General features: G+C 29.9%; 1 protein-coding gene across 1 annotated transcript; it reads left to right on the top strand.

Moving 5' to 3' along the window:
- The first annotated feature begins 590 nt into the window (after positions 1-590).
- Positions 591-12,922, top strand: LOC113380551 (neurogenic protein big brain-like). Its single transcript, XM_026619744.1, has 3 exons — positions 591-814; positions 11,595-11,916; positions 12,037-12,922. The coding sequence occupies exons 1-3, from the start codon at positions 596-598 to the stop codon at positions 12,729-12,731; spliced, it is 1,236 nt and encodes a 411-aa protein (XP_026475529.1). The 5' UTR covers positions 591-595; the 3' UTR covers positions 12,732-12,922.
- The last annotated feature ends 2,469 nt before the right edge of the window (positions 12,923-15,391 follow it).

Below are 15,391 nucleotides of genomic sequence, written 5' to 3'. Positions count from 1 at the left end.
TATAATAAAAGCTATTGAAATTGCGTTATTTAATTACATACAATTCGTGAAATGCAACATAATGAAATAAATTTAATATTTTTCATTATAAAATGCTTATTTTTATACTAATACTAACATTTTTTAAATTATATTAACAAAGCAAAGTGTAGTGCAAAGTAGTCATTTTCACACAAGGTCTTCAATTTTAATATATTATTAAAGAATATTTCTATAATAGTAATTCAATCAAATATAATCACTATATAACATGTACATTTATTAAAAATATAATAAATATATGTATAAATATAATTTCAAATTTTATAATATAATTCAATATTAATATTATTAATATTCATTCAGTACTTAATTTCTGGAAACCTTCTTTCTTTGGTACATGTTCAATTGTATTATTTAGGTCCACTTTATTTAATATTGATGACATTGTTGTACAATTTGTTCATACAACTGTATATACTAAAGAGTGCATGCAATAACTGCATATTTGGTCCATATGGACTATATATTTCTATTGTCATGGTGTTGATCAATTACTATATAATAATAAACGGTTAAGTTTAAATTTTAAATTCTTTTTCTCGTTTCCAGTGTGATGGTTCCTGGCTGGCAAGGCAATCTGCAAGCGGCGGTGGCCCAGAGTGCCCCTTTAACCGCCTGGGAGCGCTTGGGGGTAGAATTTGCTTTGGCATTCGCCATCGTCATCTCTCATCTGATCGCCAACGAAAGTCACCAAACCAGGTATTCCAGCGCCGGATCCGCTGCCAAAGCTTCGGCTGCCGGATTTGCCTACGCAGCTTGCAGTTTCGTTTCGGTGAGTAAAAGATTATTTTATTTATTAGTGAAGGATAATAAACACAGTTAAATCTATTACCGCGATAACTAACTTATTTTGTTTTAATTTGAAGTAATTTGCACGAAATTTCAATCTATTGAAATGTCTTCGTAGATATAAAACATGATTTGAGCCACGGTTGTCTACTAAGCACATACGTGATTCTCCTTTTCTTTCATTTAAATTATCGTTAAGAAATATCATTCGAATCATCATACACTAAGAATTTCAATATTGCTATATTTTGCAAAACTGTGACTCTATTGAGAAAAACTACTTAATCATTCTCAAAATTTATATATTTCCGAAAACCATATCATATTATTAATAGATCTATCCATTTCAAGTGCTATATGCTTCAAAAATTCAGAGGGACTCACTTTATATTATTATCATTTTACATCTACCCTGTGTGAATCTTTTTTCTCACAATCTGATCAAGACTGATTGATTGATGACCTTTTCAAATTATGACGAATTTGCGAATCGTTTATTTTCTATTGAGTGCAAATATATGGTAACGACATCGAAAAAATTATAATCGTTAATTTTAACCAAATATTCTCATTGTTTTTTTTTTAATTCGATGTGAAATGTTGAGTTCGGATTCTTCTGATCACGGACTCTTTTCTCGGAACTTATGTTTTTCAAGTGATAAATTAGGATTGTAATAGTTTTGTACTATTTTGAATAAATATGCATCTGTAGAGATTATCATGATCGTTGTGATATTTGTCCAAACACGTTCTTAAATCAATATCAGAATCGCAGGCGACAATGGTGTTCGGTCATAAATCCGAGTCTTGTCACTATCATTGTACACAACACGATGTAAATAATATTTTCACGTCGGACGGAGTGCGAAACATTTGAAAATAGAGGTTTGCAACCTAATCTGGCATAAATTATAAATATAGAAAAAGGTCACAAATTTTATTCATATTAAAAAAGAATTAAAGATATTTACCTTTCAATTACAAAATGCAATATTTGCATGCAAATGTAAAAAAAAATTTAGAGATTGTTAGCGATTTTTTTGAGAAAATCTCGTTTTTGCTAGATTACTGTTAGTATTTAGCAACGGAGCTTTCTAGTAATATATAGCTTCTCATGATAAGATTAACAAGGATCAAACCAACAAAGTCTGCAACACAAACATTTTGAAGAATACTTCAACAGATTTTGTAATCATAATTGCGCCTGGTGTGGCTTTGTTTCTTGTTATTGCTTGAAACATAGGATAGACGATATATTTTTGATGTGGAACTATATAAATGATACAAAATATGCAAAGAAAACAAAGCCAAATCTGTCCGTTCGGGAATGGTTGCGCGCCTCCGACCAGAGTCATCTCGAACATCGGATAAATGTCTTACGCACCACCCGACCATCGAATGGGACTCCAACGAATCGCCAAATGCGACAGAACAATGCAATTTTTCTACCTGGAAAACAGCCACATCGATTCGTGTGTGTTTGCACAGTGTCGAGCTGTTTTTTCCATCATATTCAACGTTGCACAATAGAGTCCCAGGTAAACAGGCACAAAGGACTCGAATTCAATGCACACGTATCCCTTCGGAATAAAAGCTAAACATAAAGATGATGATTGTTCCCTACACCTTCTATTTCGAAATGTCCAAAGACGTGGCCGTTAAAGGAACTATCATTTTATCTGCTCTTGTGAATTGTTAAAAATTAGGAATAGAATACGGAGATCGCCTGATCATTTTTAAATGCATATTCTATAAGCGCGTGCAAGAGTTGCAAAATTATTCTTATCTTTTAATAGAAGAAACAATTTTCTTTAGAATAATTTATGTATAACTGGATTCTTTTGTCAATACTATATTTTGTTCGTTCCTAGTAAGCTGATTACTACAAATTCCAGCGCCGTAGAGAGCAAAATTAATGTTCTGTGGTTTATATTTAATATTTTTATCATAAAACGATATCAACCGAATTTTGTAATTAATATTGCAAAAATTATTAAAAATAAGTAGTCTTCTCTTAGCTTTTGCGAAATTTAGAAAGTCAGCTTTTCGTCGTTAACATAACAACATAATTTTTCGTTCGTTATTTAACACTAAATGATGGGATAAATAATATAATTTGATGAACTTGAAAATATATATTTTTTCAATTCATGATTTTCATTAATTTTTAATAGAAAATAGATTGATATATGAAAAGTAGATAAATATTTCAATTCTAACTTAAGGTCTGAATAATTAATTTTGGTTTTTTTTTACTACTTGTATTATGCCCATATAAAGACTTTGATTGCACAACCCAATGAAGGTTATTGATTGTCTTCAAGTCTTTATTGCTACATTAATAATATATTGAAAATTCAGATATATCTTTTAACATTCCGGATATGGTTTTGTTTTAAAAGAATGATTCCTTTAGATCATATCTGGTGTTTCGTATGTCGTTTTTTCCGCTTGTGGGCCATCGCGTCGTAAGCGAACGTTAGATTTGTTAGATTGCCGTTCCGACGTAACCCTTTTCGGGAATCGTAACAGACGGACATTAGTAATGATTTTGGTGGCCAGGTGCTATGCATCAAGTATTAACGTTTATTTATAAGTTAAATGAAATTTTATTCACTCACGCAGACAGAAAAACGATCGGATAGAGAAATAGACCGCGAGAAGGCGAACATTCTATTTGTTTACGAATCAACCCCTTCGGTATCTTCTTGCAGATGCTCTGACGGTTGTTGCTTCGTGGCTTTGTTGCTTCTCGATAATCCTTTCGAAAAAGTTTTATATAAACGACCGTTAAGCGGAAATCATATTCAGCTAAGTTTTTTTCTGTTAATTTTATGAATTGTACACATTTTTTTTTTTTTTTTTTTTTTTTTTTTTTATATTTGACTTCGTTATATAACATTTGGTCATATACAAACATAATGAATATACATTAATAACATCTTATTACTAAATTAAAATTATATAACTAATTTAGATTTTACAATAAATTCATATAATATTTTATAATTTCTTTCATTTCTTATTATGCAAATCCATGCAATTGGTTTTATTATACTTTTGTCGTCATAATATTTGTCCAGCATTTCTTCTCGTTGTTTTATATACCTGCTACATTTCATAATAATATGTTCTATATTTCCGTCTTCTTCTCCACATTCACAGATAGCTGAAGACCTAATACCAATTTTATATAAGTGACTTGGAAAATTGCCATGGTTTAATCTGATTCTACTTAACGTAGTTACAAATTTTCTATCTTCATTTTTAAGACTTTTAAACCAAGTTTTTTTTCTAATTTTATTCTCTATAGTCTTATATGTTTTTCCCTTTACCGTGTCATCCCAAATTTTTTGCCATTCCTCTTCCACATTTCTTTTACTTATGTTTTCCACATCACTTTTCAGCATAATGTCCATTTTTTCTCCTTGTTTCGTTGCTAATTTTGCTAATTTATCCACCTTTTCATTTCCCTCTATTCCATTATGTCCTCTGATCCACGTAATTTTTATCTCATTTCCTATCAATTTTATATTTTCTAACTCGCTTCGAATTTCTGTATAAATTGCTTCCTCAAAAAGATTTTTTTTGTTTATGCTTATTAATTTTTCTACACAACTTTTACAATCGGTATATACAATTGCTCTTCTTATGTTCAAGTTTTTAATATATTTTACCGCTTCTCCTATAGCTACTAATTCCGCAGTATATACTGAAACAAAATCTGGTAGTTTTATCAATTTTTGAAATTCTTTCTTCTCATGGATCATGGCACACCCTACTTCATTATTTACTTTAGAGCCATCTGTGTAGATTTCCTCATATCCTCTACTGTTTATAATATTTGTCTCTTCATTATTAATATTGACAAAAAATTGTTTACCTTCATCAAACCATAATTTTTTAAGATTAACGTTGTTTTCATATATCTTATAAACATTAGTTTTCTTCATGAAATTCAAACTGTCTACCATAATATTTTGCTTATTATCCCAAAATTTATTATTCTCCATTAATTTTTCCAATTCTTCTAATCCACTAATAATATTTGGCTCTCTTCTTAATATCTTCTTATAAATATATTTATGGATTAAATATTTCCATCTTAGTTTTAGAGGTAATTCTCCACTTTCAACTAACATTGCATTTATTGGCGTGGATTTCATTGCGCCAATACATATTCTGATACATCTATATTGTACTTTATCCAACACCTTTACATGTGGACTACTGTGATAAGCAATGCTACCATAATCTAAAATTGGTCTAATCAAAGTTTTATATAGCTCTAAACTCGTTTGTGGATGAGCACCCCACCATGTTTTGTTCACCACTCTTAATAGGTTTATCCTTTTTTCTATTTTCTTTTTAATATCTTGTATACATTCTTTAAATTTCAATTTTTGATCCAACTTGACTCCTAAAAATTTATTACTATTTTTAACCGCTATTGAATGCTCTTCCGTACTAATATGAGTTGGTAAATCATTCAACCTATGTCTTGTGAATACCCCTATCGAGCTTTTCTTATCCGACAGTTCCAAGCCTTTATCCCTCAACCATCCATGAAGTTTTTTAATATTTTCCTTCATAATATTAAACGCTAGATTTAAATCCCTTTGTTCTACATAAATGAGTATGTCATCGGCATATTGTATAATATTCGTACCTCTTACCCAAATATTATCAATATCTCTTACATATATAGCATACAATAATGGGCTAAGTATACCTCCTTGTGGTAGTCCTTTATTCACTACTCTTTCACCAATTATTTTGTTATCTTTCTTAACTATTATATTCCTTTCATATATATTAAATGTTAAGGCTGACACCAATCGGAATGGTAATCCTATTTTAATTAATTCTTGGAACATTATACTTGGGACGACATTATCATATGCCCCTTTAATATCGCAAAAGAGTGCCACCACATAATTATTTCTTGAAAATGCCAAATTAATATCAACCATTAATTTACATAAATTATCCTTCGTACTCAGCCCTCTTCTGAATCCGTATTGACTTTTAGATAATATTTTATTTTTCTCTACAAACCACTCCAATCTTCTCTTTATCATTAAATCTTTGGTTTTAGCAACACACGATGCTAGTGATATAGGTCTGTAATTATCTGTATTATCTGCATTTCCATTTGTCTTTTTAAAGAGAATTATATTATATTTATTCCAGTCTCTAACTATTTGTGTATCCAACCAGTACTTATTGATTAATTTTAATAGCACTTCCTTACCTATATTTGGTAATTCAGATAACATAACGTAATGAATATTATCTATTCCTGGTGCAGTGTCTTTTCTCCTATTCATTGCGACGTCCATCTCCCATATATTAAACGGTTTCATGACTTCTTTGATATAGTTTTTATCTTTCAAGTATTGCAATCTCATACAACTATCCTTTACTCCTATTGGGGCTATTTTATTCAATAACATATCTATCCAATTGTTGTCGCATCTTTTATTTTCTTTTTCAGTATCTTCTCCAATATTTTTCAATCTTTTAATCATACTATATATTTGCTTGGTTGGTGTGTTTGGGTTCAGAGTTTTAATGTAGTTATCCCAGCTTTCTTTTTTCTTTTGCTTTAACTTTGCTCGTACCTCATTTTTAACAAGATTACATTGTAAATAGTTTTCTAAGTTCATATTTTTCCTATATTTTTTTTCTGCTTCTCTCCTTTTTTTAATTAAGGTGTTACATTCTTCATCCCACCAAATTTGTTTTATTATCCTTTTTTTACTATTCCTTCAGTTTTTGGGATACTCTTCATTGCTGCTTCATTAACAATATCCACAAAAGTGTCATAATTTATTTCTTTTTTTGAAATCTTAATTGTTTCAATTTTCTCTTCAATTTCTTTTCTATATTGCTCCCAATTAGCCTTACTACACCTCCATTTTCTATTAGATGTAGTTTCATCAAAGATCTTTTTTTCATTTAATTCCATTATTATTGGATAATGATCTGAGCCTAGATCATCATTATACATATCCCATACTATTTTATGTGCTATGTCTGAAGAGCAGATAGTAATATCAACTATTGATTTACATATTCTATTACTAATTATTTTATTATTATCGTTTAATATAAAAAGTTGGTTCTCCTCTATCGCTTCCAGTAGTCTACGTCCTTTTGTATCTTCATAGTCACAACCCCAAGCTTGACTATGGACATTAAAATCTCCTCCAATTATACAGGGTTTTTTAATTCCATTCAGTAAACTATTCCATTGCCCTTCTGAAATATTAGCCTTTGGTGAAACATATAATGATACACATACTATTTTCTTACTTCCTAATAATATTTCTGCAGCACACATTTGACACAAATCCATATTAATGTATTCCCTATTAATTTTATATTCTTTAAACTTCATATTTTTATTAATCAATATAGCAGTTCCTCCTTTTCCATCTAATCTGTCTTCTCTAATTATAATAAAATTTTTAAACTTGTATTCCTGAGTTATTTTAAACCAAGTCTCAGATATCAAAATAACATCAATGTTTTCTTCATAAATAAAATTCTCTAAACTTTCTCTATTTGACGGTAAAGATCTTGCATTCCATTGCATAATTTTAATATTTTTATTTTTAAATTTTTTCATATTTAAAATATTAGTTTTATTTTTTTCCATAATAACTCTACTTGCCATAATTGTTTTGTTGTTGAATTTATTATATTTTAAACTATTATTCCATACCTGTATCTTCAATAACATTGCCTATTTTATTAGTTTCCATCACTGCTTTTTCAGTACACAATGATTCTATTTCTTCTTCCAGGGCTGTCCATATATTCTCTGTGTTTATCTCTGTTTTAAAACTTAATCTGTGCCTTATTTTGTTAAAAATTTCTTTGAATTGTTGCTTCATCTTCTTTTTTTTTTCTTTTTCATCTTCATTTTTATTTGGGTTATTTTCTTCACTATTGTATTTCGTTACTTCCTTTCTCCTTTCCTTGTATTCTTCTGCATTTATTCTTTTTTGTCTTCCTTCAATTCTTAATGTCGTGTGCTTAGGTTTTCTAATTTTCAATATATTTTCTTCATTAATTTCTACTTCTTTTTCTTTAATATGATTTAACATTTCAAACTTGTTATTATTAAATCTGTTTAATGGATTATCTGATTGTTTAATTAATGAAGGAAATACATTTTGATAATCTCTGTTATAAAATTTGGTCTGTACTATATCTGCATATGTTCTCTTACGCAATATTTGCTTAGCTTCACTTATAGAAATATTCTGATATGCTTTCAACTCCTTTAATTTTTTATTATATAAATACGTTTGACAATTTCTATCATTCGCTTGATGATTATTTCGGCATAAAGCACATATTTCTATTTGGCTCACACATTCTTTTACATCATGTTCATCCGAACATTTTCTACATCTTTGCCTGCCCTGGCACTGAAGACGAATATGGCCGAACCTCCAGCATTTGTGGCACTGTATAACATTTTCAATAAAAGGTTGAACCTCGCAAGCTACTGAATGAATAAATACATTTTCTGGAAGATAACTGCCCCTGAACCAAATCTTCACTCTTTGTGTTTTATAGCTGCTATTATATGCCTTTTTATTTTTAATACACTTCACTTTAATAATTTCAACATCCGTTTTAATGCAACTCATGATTTCATCTTCTTCAATCTCTGGGTCTACATTAAATATAATACCTATTCTCGTAGTTTTATGCTTCGGAATATAAGTTTTAATATTATACTCGTCCAGTAATTTCTGTTTTACCACTGTATTAGCACTCTTCCAATCATTAAAACATATTTTTATTTTATTTATACCTATAGCTGCAACATTACTTATCTTATTACTAACACTTGACACTTTTGTATGTAAAATTCTTCCTAACGCCATTGGATGTAGTCTACCCAAATTTTTATCTTTTGATTCTGCATATATAACAAATGGACCTTCGTTCCTTTCATCATAATAGAAAAACTCCTCTTCATAGGTTTTTTTATTTAAATTACTATCCATTTCTTCATTTACTTCACTTGCCCAATCGATATTTACATCATTTTCATTAATTCCATCATTATTAGTTTTCTCTAAACGTGTTTTGTTAACTTGTAATTCAATTTCACCTTTTTTCCTTATCACACTTAACTTTTCGCGATTCTTATCAAATATTTTATTACTTAACAATCTTCTTTTCTTTCTAAAATCTATTACTCCCTTTTTAATACTTTTCTTATTACTTTTTTTATATTCACAATTTTTAACTAAATTAATTTCACTAACTTTTGTTTCATTAATATTATTATCCAAATCATTTATTTCATAATCACTAATGTCATCCATTTCGTATTCAAACTCTTCTATTGACGTAATTCTGTTATCAACTGGATTCAATTCACAATCCTCAAAATCATGATGACCACTGTCATCGTCGTCACTTTCCTGGCCGTACTGGCCAGATTCCATTGTTCACTTACTGACTCACTCGCTCTTATCAGATTATGTAAATTTATTTACCGATGTGTATCGCACGAATGCTCGATGCAGACTGGTACACATACTTAACGCGCATAATTTGTTTCAAAACCATACTCGTAAAGACAATCGATTATGCAAACCGTTTGCACAATTTCGGACACAAGAATTCGCTTTGTCATTAGCATGAATTGCATCGCTCGTTAAGCGAGATATTTAACAAACTATACCATGTACTGTATATGTTAATATATAAATATTTGGTATTTCATAAATATATAACCAAAAAAAATAACTTAATATGTTTTCTGTACAAAACAAAACTAATCTGGAACAGGGACATAATTCTTTTAATTGTATTTCTTTTTTCTCAAGAGTCATGTGAGATAATGTACTCGTAATATTTCAATTCCAATGATACATACTGATGGTATTCATATTAATTAATTATATATATAAGGTAGGGGGCATAAAGATCCAATTTGAATTTTGACAATTATACAGTGAAAACCAAACCAACACATATCAAACAAACACATATCAAAAAAACAAATAACACATATCAAACAAACAACTATCTAACTATGTTCAGTAAAATACCTAGCTAATTCATCATTGTAGAACTATTTTTTTGCAATTTTTCAAATTTTTGTCACTTGGTTCTTTTTACTCTATAGTCAGGGTACAATGGTAAAGCCAGGAAACAAAGAGATCCAATGTCTTATTCTTGAAAGGATTTTACGAAATAATAGTTACATTATTCAATCAATGTAAAATATTTATTTCATGGACACATTTTTTACAAAGATAACACTGTATATAACCTTGATCTAGTATTTCGTTAGATATATTCATCAGCAGAGTTGGAATAACTATTAATTTAATTTATCTCTTGTAAAATTGTTGTTTTAAACTTTTTTTTAATTCGTTATAATCATTAATTCTTGTACTATGAAAAATTATATTGACACTCGCGTATTCATATGTCTAGTTATTTAGAAATATGTAGAAAAATTAGTCGAAAAACTTTTAATAATTATTTGTTAAAATTATAATAAACATTTTTAATATAATATGAGGAAATACAGTAGTCATATTTTTATTCGCAGAAGTACGAACAGAGCAGTTTAAATAACTTTGTCGGTTATAGTAAAAATTAAGAATTCACAATTAAAGCCTTAATCTGATATATATTTTACCTATGGTCGATTGTCAATCTCGAATCCAATTATTAGGCGTCGCCTGACGTAGTACGCGGCATACATCATCACGTCATAGTTCATTTATGTTATTATTTTTGTATTACTGTTTTTATTTTATTTTTATTTTAACTTTTTTTTATTTTATATTCAATTTATTGCATTTTTTGTATTTTTGTATTTTTTTTGCTCATATCAATTTTGCAAATAAGACATTCTAAGACAGACAGTCTTGATTAACAAAAATAAATTGTAACAAAAAAAAAATTATTAGGTGAAGTTTTGCGTATGATTCGTCTTTTCTGTTACGTTATTGCCCTGTTATTACTTTCGGTGCATTTGAACAGAAGGAATTCGACTTCTTACTCGGATCGACTGTTGATGTCGAAGATCGTTCTTTCTCTCGGTTTTCGTAATTTCGTTTGTTTTTCGACGCGGACACCTGCCGCACAGGTATGCCGCTTGGACGCAGGTAAGCGACCGCGCGAAATGCACTTGCGCCAAGATTGCGACATGTTCAGTTACCCAAATTAATAAAATTACTCGGATTGTTCTAACAGTAATCTTGATTTTTACCCAGTGGAAGTCAAATAAGGATTTTCATCTTATCCGTTCTGGTTCAAACAGCACTTTTACCATTTGTACAGTACAAAATACAATTATATTCGTCTATTTGTGACTATATTATGAATTATGTTGTCATTGAATAATTGTCACTAGCTAACAAAATGAATGGTGAATTCTCAATTGATTGATTGATTATATTAGATTAATACATTATCACGAGGTTATGCGGGACAAGTAGCAATAAATAAATTCAATACAATGATATAGGTCAAAGTGTAGTAGAACTGAACTTACTAAAAGTAGATTTGAATTACACTTGCATTTATCATAATACAGTATTGAAGCCCACGATTTTGATTAAGAGTGTGTTAGAGTTCCATACATTAGAACCCGTATTTTAATTTTATATAGATTTAAGTACGGGTAATTTAGGACATGAGATCAATTGAAATAATTTCAATGATTTTTACAAGTTATTATGCTTTATATATAATAATATTATTTCTTCCAGATGCCGTATCTTAATCCAGCTCGTTCTCTCGGTCCGTCTTTCGTGCTAAATCATTGGGACAACCATTGGGTATACTGGTTTGGTCCGGTCGCTGGCGGAATCGCATCAGGACTGATCTACACGTTTGCTTTTGATCCCAAACGCAATAGATCTAACAGATCCACATCTTTGGATGGAGGAGATTCAAGAAGTGTCGATTCTGACGAAGATACATATGATGATTTAGATGGAAACAAGGGAAATGGTGCTCAGCAACAACAGAAATTTCACAGTGGATCGGCTTATAATACTTACAGACCAGCTGTAGGGGCACCACCACATGGTAAATTGATTTACTTATTTAATATTCGTTAATAGAAGGATTATTTAATAATACATAATAAATAACACAATAACAGAATTGCCATGTTATATAATATAATTTTTATTTGTATTTTTTCAGGAGGCAACACATACTGTTCAAGTTTGGCAACGGCTAGTTTGTATTCGCCACCTAACAAATTAGATCGTGTGGAATCTATATATGGTGGTACCAAATCCTTATACTGTAAATCACCGCCACTGACTCGTGCCAATCTCAATCGCTCTCAATCCGTTTACACAAAATCCAACTCCGCATTAAACCGAGAACTGTTGCCTCGTCCCGGACCTCTCGTGCCCGCACAATCTTTGTACCCGATGAGATTGAATCAGCAACAACAGCAAGTGAGTCAACAACACGTTGCACAGAATCAGAATACTCAAAACACTTTGTATGGCCAGCGTAGGCCTGAAGTTCAAGGAGGCTACAGTAATGGAGTGTATGGAACTAGAACAAACCCAACAGGAGATGTGCAAACCCAAAAATTTGATGAGGGTGGCAAATTCAACCGAGGTAACAGACCTGAATCGGTTTATGGCACAACTGGGCCTAGACGAGGACAGTCCACACAGTCTGATGATTCTTCATATGGTTCATACCAAGGATCAACAGCACAGAATGCAAATGCATATTCTGGGGGGCAACCTACATATGTTAAAAGTGCTGTAACGCAGAGGCCAAATCAAGAGGGCCAAGTGAGGCCGCCACAACAAATAGCACCTCCTACACACCATGCTATAAGGCAACCACAGCAGTCACCAAATCCTCAATACTGATTTTAGTATTATAAGTGTGAATGATATTTGTGTGAATGTGGAATGATATGTTTTGAATAATTGAAAATTATAAAGTTTGTTTTTGAATATAGTATGCATTTCTGTATGATTTGTTTGGTGTGAGCAAACTTAATATTGTAACGTTTATATATTATAGTATGAATGATTTATTATAGATCAAGATAATTGACGACCAGAGTTTTCTGTGTGATGTTTATATATTACTAATAATGACTTGTATATAGTTTGATGATAGACAAAACTGTATTTAAAAGGAATGTGTACTGTCCATCAAATAGAATGAATTACCATAGGAATATATAAAATTTTAAAATAGTTTGTTAATGTACTTAAAGTATGAAACGTTTTTGAATATGTCACAGTTTTATTTATTTTTTAAATCAATTGTCAATGTACTCATAATTGAAATTGTCTTATGTGATAAGTTTCATTCACCATTTGTTTAAAATTTAACATATAATAAAAATGTTTGTTCAAAAGGAAGGAAGAAAGTAATTACTGTATGTTTTTACTTTCTTAATAAAATTGTAGTGTACACAAACCTATAATAACAGTGCCACAAATCCTATAATATGTTAAAAATATATATAGAATAGTTCTTATTATGCGAAGTGTATATATTATGTAATGGTCAATGTAATTTATATAAAAATTCAATAAAAATAAATACATATTAATTGCATTTTTTTTTTCAATGTTTGTGGAAATTCATAAGCATAACGGAACAATAATTTTATTTATTTTGAATTGTAAGTGTTCAATTGCAGTTAATTTATTATCACATAGCCTATAATATATTGACTATTAAAAGTTAAAATGTTGATGAAGGCATTGATTCAATTATATTGCCCAGCATTATTATAGTGTCGAAGGATTCAACTGCAGAGAGCAAAGTGGAAAGCGTATTTTATAAACTTGAGGCAAATATATATTTATGACAAAAATACAAAAACTAGAGACGAACTTAAATATATTTTCGAAGACATATAATAATAATTTCGTTGGAATATTTCGGTTGCCTAACGCGAGAATAATATTTGTGCGCCACATGATTGATAAGAATCTCAACTATTGAATTTGTATTTGATTTTTATCGTAAGATGTAACTATAATATTGAATAACCTTTTAGTAGACGGTTCGTTTCATTCAATCGTTAGTCGCAGACCATTTGTGTAAAAGTTTTATTTTGTTAAATTGTTTTATAATTTATTATGACAACAGTTTTTATGTTGGTAGGCCCCATGTGATATTTTCGAATCTGACGTCTACTCGTTGAACTGTCAATGGAAGAACTAAACAGAAATCTGACAGCTGTAAAGAAAATTGTGTGCATATAATATTTCATGTAAGGGAATTGGCATTTATAGGTAAATAATTGTATATACAAGTAGCATCTATATATATACAGTAGAGCCTCGATTAACCGGACTAATTGCTGTCGATGGGCATTCGGATAATCGAATGTATAAAGAATAATGTTGTGTACTTATTAAAAATAACAATGACATACATAGATATCAACGAAAATCAATGTTTATTGAGAAATTAACACTTCTTCATGTATGTACATATATATTTTCTTAGATTACATTACATGCATATACTAAACTGCACCATTAATCGTGCAAAAATTCGAATTGTAGGTGTGTTTATACATATAAATAAAGACATAGTCGTGGTTGGTAGTCCGGATAATGGCGAATTCGTATAACTGAGGTCCGGATAATCGAGGTTCTACTATATGTGGATTTGGTGTTGATATATATTTTGATGATTTATGTTGATTCGAGTAGTACCAAGTAAAATAACTGAAGCAATTGTGATAAGCTTTATTTAACCATAAGTTTCGGTCTTCGTCAAAGCAGTCATTCAGTGGAACAAGGAAAATTAGTTACACATAAATACGCTACACTTTTACACAATGTTAAGCCAAATTTAAATTATTTATTGAAACAATTGAAATTATAAATTTAGATGACAATTTTGAGTTGTATATTTTTGTACACTGTTGTTGAAGTCTAAATTCTGAATGAATTGTTTTTACAAATGTTTATTCGAAGATGTAAAAAAGACTGGTAAAACACATTTTTCTGCTAAAGTAATAAAAGTGACGCGCTTTATATATTTTATAGCCATTGCAAAGCAAATTGCTGTCAGTACGTTTATTTATTTCCTTATTGTATAATGATATCAGACATCCTTCGCTCTCCTCCTTCTCAAATCACCTTTCCAATAAATTAGTTTGAAATGTAAAATTGTCGAGTTGAGGAAATTCAAGTTATGTTTGAACATTAATGTGTTCTGGGAGCATAGTTTTGTATTGGTTTTTGTTTTTAGAATTATTTTTGTGTTGCGATATTGTTTTGTGTAAATTTTGCCTGGTTTCGCCTATGTAAACGCCATCACAATTTAGACAATTTAGCTTGTTTTTATATTTTTGTTTTTTTTATTCTCTATTTTATTTACAACTGTCTAGTTAAGGACATTTAATAAATTTGGGAATTTACAATTGTCAGCCGTAAAGGGACATTATATACTAAATGGGCATGTTGGAAAAACAACTCAATAGTTGTTTTCCCATTTGTTATAATATAAACAATATTTTATTGATAATTATATAATCTTAACTATATACTTA

Source organism: Ctenocephalides felis, unplaced genomic scaffold (assembly GCF_003426905.1).
Source record: "Ctenocephalides felis isolate EL2017-DRISC unplaced genomic scaffold, ASM342690v1 CF-g0.4_SCAFFOLD_02205, whole genome shotgun sequence".
In the NCBI taxonomy this organism is placed as follows: Eukaryota; Metazoa; Arthropoda; class Insecta; order Siphonaptera; family Pulicidae; genus Ctenocephalides; species Ctenocephalides felis.
The sequence above is the reverse complement of the archived record's forward strand: the minus strand, read 5'-3'. Positions and strand labels throughout refer to the sequence as shown.

What these genes read in the sequence shown, in the direction of transcription:
- LOC113380551 (XM_026619744.1), top strand. Translation starts at nt 596, where the DNA reads ATGGTTCCTGGCTGGCAAGGCAATCTGCAAGCGGCGGTGGCCCAGAGT. An exon ending in CAGCTTGCAGTTTCGTTTCG is followed by an intron (nt 815 to 11,594) that starts GTGAGTAAAAGA and finishes TATTTCTTCCAG; the next exon opens with ATGCCGTATCTTAATCCAGC. An exon ending in TGTAGGGGCACCACCACATG is followed by an intron (nt 11,917 to 12,036) that starts GTAAATTGATTT and finishes GTATTTTTTCAG; the next exon opens with GAGGCAACACATACTGTTCA.